Genomic DNA, 8,808 nt, shown 5'->3' with positions numbered 1-8,808 from the left:
ATTGCTCCTTCCTCTCTTCCTTGGCACGTTGTGAAATTTCTGATAGTTTGATAATAAACCGTTTTATTGTAATTTGTCTTTTTAAATTATTTTGAGTCGATATTAAAATTTGGAAAAGGGGATCCCTAAATCGGTAAAATAGGCGAATTTCCTCCTAAAACTTCGGTTGTTGTTTGGGACACAGTCAAAGTTTTAACAAAGTTCCAGCGAATACATAATTAGCAAAAAAATAAAAAGCTGAAATAAAGTGATTAAACAAAAATTATTACAAATATCGTAAATAACAGTTCACAAATGCACAAATAAAAATATTTTTTGAAGAAAAAAAATGGTGTTTACAATATGAAATCGATCGAAAGCACAGTGAAATATATAAACGCGCGCCATTTATCGTAGGTTAAATGTACTATGCCGGAGTATATATAAAAAAAAACTTCCCAAAGTTTTATGGCAATCGTACTATGCCACAAACCTACACGGGAGTATATTGAACAACTTTCCATAGTTTCATGGCAATCAGATAAACGGTTTGGTAATGCAGAAAGGACAGACAGACAGACACACACATACATTCATTTTTATATATATAAATTATTATTAACGAATTTTTTTCGGGTTTTAACATTCTAATTAACCCTAACATTTTGTGTAAACCGTTACGATTCATTAGTCGTTATAATGATATGTAGACGTCCTTGACCAATCGGAGACGTCGTTACATGAGAACATCCTGTTGTTGTTATGGTCGGTTAAGGTGTAAGTTGCAAGAAAGGAAAATCGTCAGCGGGTAAAACTTTAGTTAATTTTATATAATTTTTATTCTTTTCTTATTTAAGATTAAAAAAATAAATCGTACAATTATCATTTTTAAAGATGTTAAATGTGAAATTTAAGTAGTTATATTTAAACCTGATGATGTACTTGTTTGGTTGTGATTTCATTGATGAAATCTACAATTTTATGCAGGATGATCACGTGTTCAAATCTCATCTTTTACACAGATTTAAACCGTAATTCTTTGCTTATCAAATTGTTTTAGTGTCGAATTATATATTTAAATAACTAAAATTCTGTGTTAGTTCTATATGACAGCTTAGAAGATTAATGAAGCCAGTTTATATAAATGATTATATGTTATGGAAGAATTATAGATTATTTTCTTTGGAAAAAAAGAAATAGTTATTTAAAATCATCTCATCTTTAATTACAATGGATAACAAGAAGATATGCATACTGTTATTACCCATAGAAATTCAAGAATACATTCTGTCATTTTTAGATTTTTCATCTTTAATAAGTTGTAGTAAAGTATGTTTGGTTTGGAGCAATTTAACTCTAGGATGTTGGCACAAATGCTGCTTGAGAGAGATTCCGGAGGACGTCCTGATAGAGATCTTCGGATGTTCACGGCCCGCCGTCTTTCTGCGACAGATGACCCCTTTGGCATGGAAGGCTCTGTTTTTACGGTGGAGTCGTCACACGGTCGCCAAGAAGACCCCGCATCAAAAGTTTTCTCTGCCTTTCAAGAACAATTCTTTAAATAAATGTATTATGAGACTTTCTGGAGATTTTCTCGTCTTGGCGCCCACTGCCGAAAACGTTAGAGTGTATAAAGTCTATATTTACGAAAGCGGAAGATGTATAGGAATATTAGCCAAACATAATAATTCTATTCAAGACATCGGCGTCATGAACGTACAGAACGAAGGACCATATAAGATAAAAGGATCGAATAAGATTGCCGAACATAACGTAGTGGTCAGCGTTTCATTAGATAAGAGCATTCAGATTAATGAATTTAATTGTCATGGTCATCATCCGATTAAACTCTGGGAAAATTTTTTGGCATCAGATTGTTCGAATGCCGTTATTAAAATATTTGGAAATATGATCGTGGTTGCTTGCCAAGATAGAAATATTTATATATGGAATGTCTCTCGTGTGAATGTGAGTGGATCTTTGTTACTCGTAAAAGATCTTGGTCAAACTCTGTGTCCGATACCAATAACGGATATTAATATCTGGAAAAACAAAATTATGTGCTTTTGGTGGAATATGAGTAGGATTCAACTTCTTACTTGGGATTTAACTAAACAGACTTGGATAGAAAATTATTATTTTGAAAATGTTTTGAATATTAGAAGTTTGAATATTTCAATTTTTCGAAACTTAATATTTGAAATTGGCACTCAATTAACAATTTTAAGAAAATGCCAATTTTATCAGAAATATAATTCGTGGGAAATGCTCGGATGTTCTTCTGTTTTGGTAGAAATGATAACGGCTATCTGCTTAAAACGAAATCTGTTAATTGTTGGAACAAAATTAGGAGAAATTTATATATTTTTAATTAATGACAATGACGATTTAAGAGACTTAAAATCTCTTCTTCCTCTTAACACGATCAAGATCACAACCTCTTATGTGCAATCTCAGCAGGAAATACAAAGTTTAGATATCAGTTTTGATGGAACTAGATTACAAATTGCAGCTCAAACGTGTCAAGCTGTACACATTATTCATTGGTTTCCATTTGAAAAGGAACTTCAATGTGTGCCTAAAATTGAACTTCCAGTATTTAAATGTTATCAAGAAGATAATTTAATTGATCCTGATTATTGGTTTTATGATTCTGATTGACGTTATCGGTTCAATTGTAAATGTATTTAAATTAAATTATTTNAATATTTAAGTATAACCAAAGGAGAAAATATTCTTATTATGAAATTTTTTATATTAAAATACTTGTGCTGTACTGTTATAAATTAATAGTTGTAAATGATTTATCAAATAAATATACCTATCAGCTCTTGTCTCAATTCTTCTATTTCTACTTTCATATTTGAAGGTGGTTCTCTTTCTTCTACAATTTCACTATAAAATAATTACATAATTTAAAGGAAACATTTATTCATTACAAATGTAAAATTAATCTATAATTTGCACTAACCCAAATGAACCTTCAAAATAAAAAGCTTTTCTATGTATCAAGTCAACTACAGCTTCATGTTTTCCTTCTAATCCAATAGGAAGTTGCAACAAAGCACAATTATAACCTAATTTTGATCTGAAAGTTTTTGATACATTTAAAAATGGCACGTATAAAAATAAATCAAAATGAAGATAATATATTTAAATAATATGTATACCTCATTTGGGATAATACTCGATAATGATTTGCACCTATTCTATCCAATTTATTAATAAATGCTATATTTGGAACATTGTAGCGTTTCATTTGTCTAGATACAGTCATTGTTTGAGATTGCACTCCACCAACAGCACAAAGCACAAGAACTGCACCATCTAATACTCTAAGAGCTCTTTCTACTTCAACTGTAAAATCCACATGACCAGGTGTATCAATTATATTAATATTCGTATCCTTCCAATTAACATAAGTTGCTGCAGATTGTATAGTAATTCCCCTTTGACGTTCTAATTCCATAGAATCCATTTTAGCTCCAACACGATCCTTGCCTTTAACCTTAAAATAAGGATATTTAATATAATTAATTTATTTTAATTACCACTTAATATCTATTTTTATTCTTGATGTATATACACTATATAGTAATACATATTATGCAAAATTATAAAACTTTATGAACAAAAACAGAAGAAAATGTTTTATTTAAACTAAAAGGTTAGGCATTGTTTACAAAAACATTACATAATATTAGAGTCTCAACTCTTGGGTAACAATAATGCATTTTGTTACTGGCATGTTGCATAGCAAGTTATAATCCTTAAGTTTCTATATTCAACGGTTGACTCAACAGTGAATTTTCTGTTGAGTCCCTCCGTTGAACAAGCTGACATCGTGTTTTGTAAAAAAAAAGAAATGTTTCTGTTGTTTAAGCACTTTTCAGGACGGCCGACTTAATTACGAAGGCAACAATTGTGACTGTTTTGCTAAAAAATTAAAGTAACTCACTTAACCATTATTCGAATAAATCCTTTTATTCAAACGAACCCTTATCTGTATCATTTTCTTCTATACTGGGTCTTTCTTTAATAATTTGAATTACTTAAATATTTATATCATTAGGAAGACTTAAAGAGGGTCAAATATCGATCATAATCAATATTGGACACATTTGTAGAGGTAATTTATGAAAAAAAGCTTAATATTTCAATATTGACCAAACTATCCAACATAATCATGCAATCACATGTTTTATCATATACTGTACTGATCATTCATTAATTTGTCCACTATTACAGCATCCACAGCAAGAGTGAATGAATAGTTTCTATAAGCGAAATTTACTTTTTCATGGAAGCCGCCATGTTAGTTTGTTGAATATGCAACGTTCTTTCAGGTCATTGAGACCGTTGAGCTCAATGCTGAAACAGCGCTGACATCACTAGTCTCAATGGGAAACTCAATGGTCCATTTAGAAATGTCGTTTTCTCACCATTGAATATAGGAATGCATGGAATGTTTATGTCACTGTTATGTATGTTATACAGGTACTTAATAAAATAATGTAATATTTAGTACCCATGCCGAGTATAATTAATGTACAATATGCAGTAATGAACTCAAATCAAACACTTTCTAAAAAAGCATTTGATTTGAGTCATTGCCTGATGACGATGTTTATATGAATATCGAAAGCACTAACAAACGAATTAAAAGTCCTTTAATGCCGTTTTCTGCTAATTTATTTTTCTCTCTCAAGTAAAATTACACATAACTTACTTCATGCATTTGTTTTATTCTCCCAGTATAGAAAAGTAATCTTTCAGTTAAAGTTGTCTTTCCTGAATCAATATGTGCTGAAATACCAATATTTCTTATATCTTCAACATCTTTATGGATCTAAATAGCAAATTCAAAGAAACATTATCATCTTTCAGTAATGAGATTACTTAAAGGTTACTGTATTACTATTTAACATTATTAAACAATTGTTAATGTTATTACATTGATTACAAGAATACTTACAACATTTGATGATGTTGCATATCCAGAATACACCTGAGAAAGAAAATCTTTGCATTAAAAAATCCCTTAAGAAAATAATTTTAACTTCACATTCACAATGTTTTATATAAATCTTTAAATATAATTTACAAACCATGTTAAAGGTTCTCCGGAATTTTAATAATTGTGAATAATTTAATTGTAAACGCCACATTTTGATATTTCTATAAAGTAAATTACAAGCTTACGAAACATTTATTCCCATGCTTTAAATTAGTACCAATATCCAACAGCAGACGGCGCCTTTCGAACTCATTTTGTATTAAATTATAATTATATATTTAAATATTATTAAATAATTATTTTGATAATATATTTGTTTTTACATAAAATAAACAATAATTTTAGATTTTTAAATAGTTGAATGTTATAATGACGTTTTCTTACATTAAAACTTTTTACGTTTTTATTTTTGCTCATTTTGTCCTTGTGTTATTTACTTTCAAAATTAAAAAAAAAAAAAAAGTTGTAGGGTCATTTTGACTCTCTCCATTTTAGTTAAGGATTAAAACTCTGTCTTTCTTTGCACACTTTTACACAACGAATTAGAATGTTCTAGTTTGTTGCCTTTACACAACACAAATGGTACGTCCTCTTGACTAAAAATAAAATGGCGGACATGTATTCAATTTTCTTTAAACATAGCGTCGTTACGGCTACTCTATGTAGTATATTCTAGCTCGATGCAATAGGACAGTTATTTTACTAGTATTTAACTGTGATTTAGGTTCTTGCGTGTAGCGTCTAGCGAGCAGCAAAATTACGTCAATTTGATGTCATTTTCCTGCACGCTACACGCTACATACAAGAACTTATGTCCCGTTTTTACGCATTTAATAAACAATAAATTAACTATTTTCTCTTGACTCCTCTATCAAAGGTTTTGACTTGATTCGGACTCGAATCCGAGTTTCTCATAATAAAAGAATGGTGCTTTACCACTTCGGTTATTGACCTTCCAGTACTGACTATAGGTACGATCAAACTGAGCGGCCGCACTAAGGGCATCAAGAGAAAATGGCACAAAATTTAAATATCTACACATTGGCAATACGTTGGATAACGCCAAAATATTTTTCGCAGATAATGCTGGAAGCCGGTACTATGACCATTAATAATGTACCGAAAGAATTCATCCTGATTCTTTATAAAAGTGTAGTGATAAGGTATGGGCAACTTGAATCGAGACTTTAGTTATATTTTATTTGTTCTTACCTTCGTTTTATCATTAAGCAGAGCTACCATATATAATTGAAGTAAAATATCGTTCAATAGCAAATTCGCATAGAATTTTTAATTTCTATACATTAAACAAAATATTATATAATGAGCCGTTATAATTTAAAATTATTTTATGATAACAAAATGCCATCTTGACAGTTCGGCCATCCGGCCACCCAGAAATACTTACTATTGGGTTTACATTTGGTCGAGTTTGAAGGGCTCTACTGTATTACATTTTTACTGTATCTCGTGATAAATTCAATTTGCCAATATTATGACTAATATTATGGTGACCAAAACATCTATCCGATGTTCTGAAGGATGCATATTCGACTCCAGGTGGAATCTTCAGAAAATTTTTTCATGGGCAGTCTGCTTCAGTTATGTCAGGTCCTGCCCATCACTACCTAGTCTAGTTAATGCTCAAAAATCAGAGAGTAAAGAAATGTTTAGGGGAAAAAACCTATGTTCTAATTCGCATATACGTATTGAATTTCGAATAAAAAATGATTTAACAAATTAATTGATTTTAGTTTATTAGCAACTTATTATTAACAATGTATTTGTTTTTATTGTTATTACTTATTGTTTAGGTGGCTCTTTTTTGCTTTCTTCGGTTTTGTTTTTCAAAATAAAACCGATAATGTTGGAGCTGTCTAAATGATTAGCCACTATAATTACTGTAACTACTGGCATTTTTTCTTTGATAATTTCAGGATTTTTAAATTACTTAAATTAAATAACGGTATAGGATAAATTAATAATTATAGAATTTGTTCTTTGTTTATTTATTTATTCGCTTTAATATACTGTAATTTTATAGAAAAATTAAATGCGGAAATTGCAATCTTAAATCTTCAAATATGGTTTAGAGAAAAGACGTTTTGTACTGTAAATTAGATATGTTTATTGTAAACGTCACAGAAAAATCATAGGAAAAATGCTACGGAAACCAACCGGAAACAAAAGAAAATTTACATGTAAATCATTGAATGCAAAAAATGTAAAATATTTATGTTATCTTTAAAGAAATGTTGAAAAAATTCAGAAATTCAAAGAAAAAATTCAAAAATCATGTCACGCAAGGATGCTTCTAAATGAAGTTACCGATTCAACTTCCCAAATAATTCATAATTGGAGGTGTGAAGAATTGTTTGCATCTGAAACGCGTGATAATGATTTCATTCGCAGAAAATCTAAAGAAAACTTTGTAAAATCCAGAGGAATAAATGAAGAATTTCAAAAAATTTTATTCCGTGGATACATGCAAAATACAAGAAAACTTTCAGTAAAATATACCCAAAAATATAAAGAGGAAGATGTCGAAAAATATTCTGCACAAAAAGCAAAAAATAAGGAAGAATTCTCTAATGACAAAGAAAAGGATACGAAAGAATTATTTGCAGATGAAAAGAAAAAACGTTCAGAAAACTTTTTTCTATACGAATCCCAAAACGAAGAAGGTGCAGATAAAATGTATTATATAGATGAAGTCACAACTGATGATGAAAGCATATATATAAAGGAATATCTTTCGCGTTATGCTGAAGACGAACAGATTTTAATAATTTCAAATACGAGAACAAAAGAGAAAAATTCGGATGATTCAGATATTCTTGACAGAGAAAATGAAAAAACCGATGAAGTCACTTCAGAAGAATTCTATGTTGGATGCCAATTGGTAAAATTCTTTCACGTGTACAACAAAATAAAAAAAGTCAGGAAATATTTTGTAGGAACTCAATTGCTACAACTATTCAGAAATGGTATCAAACGCAAACTTTAATAAAACTATGTAATTGCTCAGGATCTTACAAAAAATGGGGGATTTATAGTATTTGCCAAAATGAACGTTCGTAGGATTAGTTTGTATTTTACTGCTGCTTGAGATACTAGCGATTAATCTCTTACAACATCATCATTAAGCTTATTAAGAATTTCCATTTTATTTTTAAAAATTAAAGATACAACTGCTGGAATCTTTCTTGGAGGTTTTAAACCGATTCGGATGAATTTTATTTTTCTTGAAGCTAGAATTTTACCCGTTTGGATACGATCCTAGGTCCCGCTCTGGTTCCCGAATAAAATCCCGGACATCAAGCACCTCAGAAAAATTCCTGGAGTTTTTCTGAGCTGCCTGACGTCTAGATGCATCAGGTCCATCCCTGACTATCCCATTACGGGCCTGGCCAAACTCATACTGGATTTGCTAAAGCAGACCACTGAGCTAACAGAGCGGAAAGAGTTTAAAAAGGGGAAAAAAGAAATCGCTTAACTGTAATTTTGTAGAATGGAGTAATTTCCATAAGAAACGCAATTTTATTCTCATGTAATATAGGCTCGTAATGACAGTTTATTTACTTATCCAATTTACTTTTTCTCTTTCGTTTTCGGATAAAAACTGTAATTAAAAACTAATAAATGTTAATCATGTAGCTAAAAGATAATACAGTAGAGCATCGATTATCCGACTCAATTGGGGACTGGGTTTGGTCGGATAATTGAAAAGTCGGATAACCGAAAAGTATGAAAAAATCCATTATTAGTGTAGTATATTATTATATCCCATGTAATTAGTATATTAGTATATC

The 8,808-nt window shown here is 30.2% G+C and overlaps 2 protein-coding genes across 2 annotated transcripts in view; one reads left to right on the top strand and one right to left on the bottom strand.

Annotated features, from left to right (window-relative positions):
• The window catches only part of LOC111634735 (elongation factor G, mitochondrial-like), a 47,242-nt gene extending 42,010 nt beyond the window's left edge, over positions 1-5,232 (bottom strand). Inside the window, 6 exon segments of the mRNA XM_023379576.1 lie at positions 2,801-2,874; positions 2,951-3,067; positions 3,150-3,487; positions 4,709-4,828; positions 4,955-4,987; positions 5,088-5,232. Of these exon segments, the coding sequence (XP_023235344.1) occupies positions 2,801-2,874; positions 2,951-3,067; positions 3,150-3,487; positions 4,709-4,828; positions 4,955-4,987; positions 5,088-5,147 (742 nt within the window). The 5' untranslated portion in view covers positions 5,148-5,232.
• Positions 5,233-6,804: 1,572 nt separating this feature from the next.
• Positions 6,805-8,478, top strand: LOC111634751. The gene is made up of 2 exons (XM_023379593.1): positions 6,805-6,962; positions 7,041-8,478. The coding sequence occupies exon 2, from the start codon at positions 7,305-7,307 to the stop codon at positions 8,001-8,003; it is 699 nt and encodes a 232-aa protein (XP_023235361.1). The 5' UTR covers positions 6,805-6,962; positions 7,041-7,304; the 3' UTR covers positions 8,004-8,478.
• Positions 8,479-8,808: the final 330 nt, after the last annotated feature.

Source organism: Centruroides sculpturatus, unplaced genomic scaffold (assembly GCF_000671375.1).
Source record: "Centruroides sculpturatus isolate CEXI.00-Female unplaced genomic scaffold, Cexi_2.0 scaffold462, whole genome shotgun sequence".
In the NCBI taxonomy this organism is placed as follows: Eukaryota; Metazoa; Arthropoda; class Arachnida; order Scorpiones; family Buthidae; genus Centruroides; species Centruroides sculpturatus.
Note: the sequence above shows the minus strand (reverse complement) of the source record. Positions and strands in the feature narration are given on the sequence as shown.

Excerpts from the sequence above, each read along its gene's own strand:
- LOC111634751 (XM_023379593.1), top strand. The coding sequence starts at position 7,305 with ATGCTTCTAAATGAAGTTACCGATTCAACTTCCCAAATAATTCATAAT.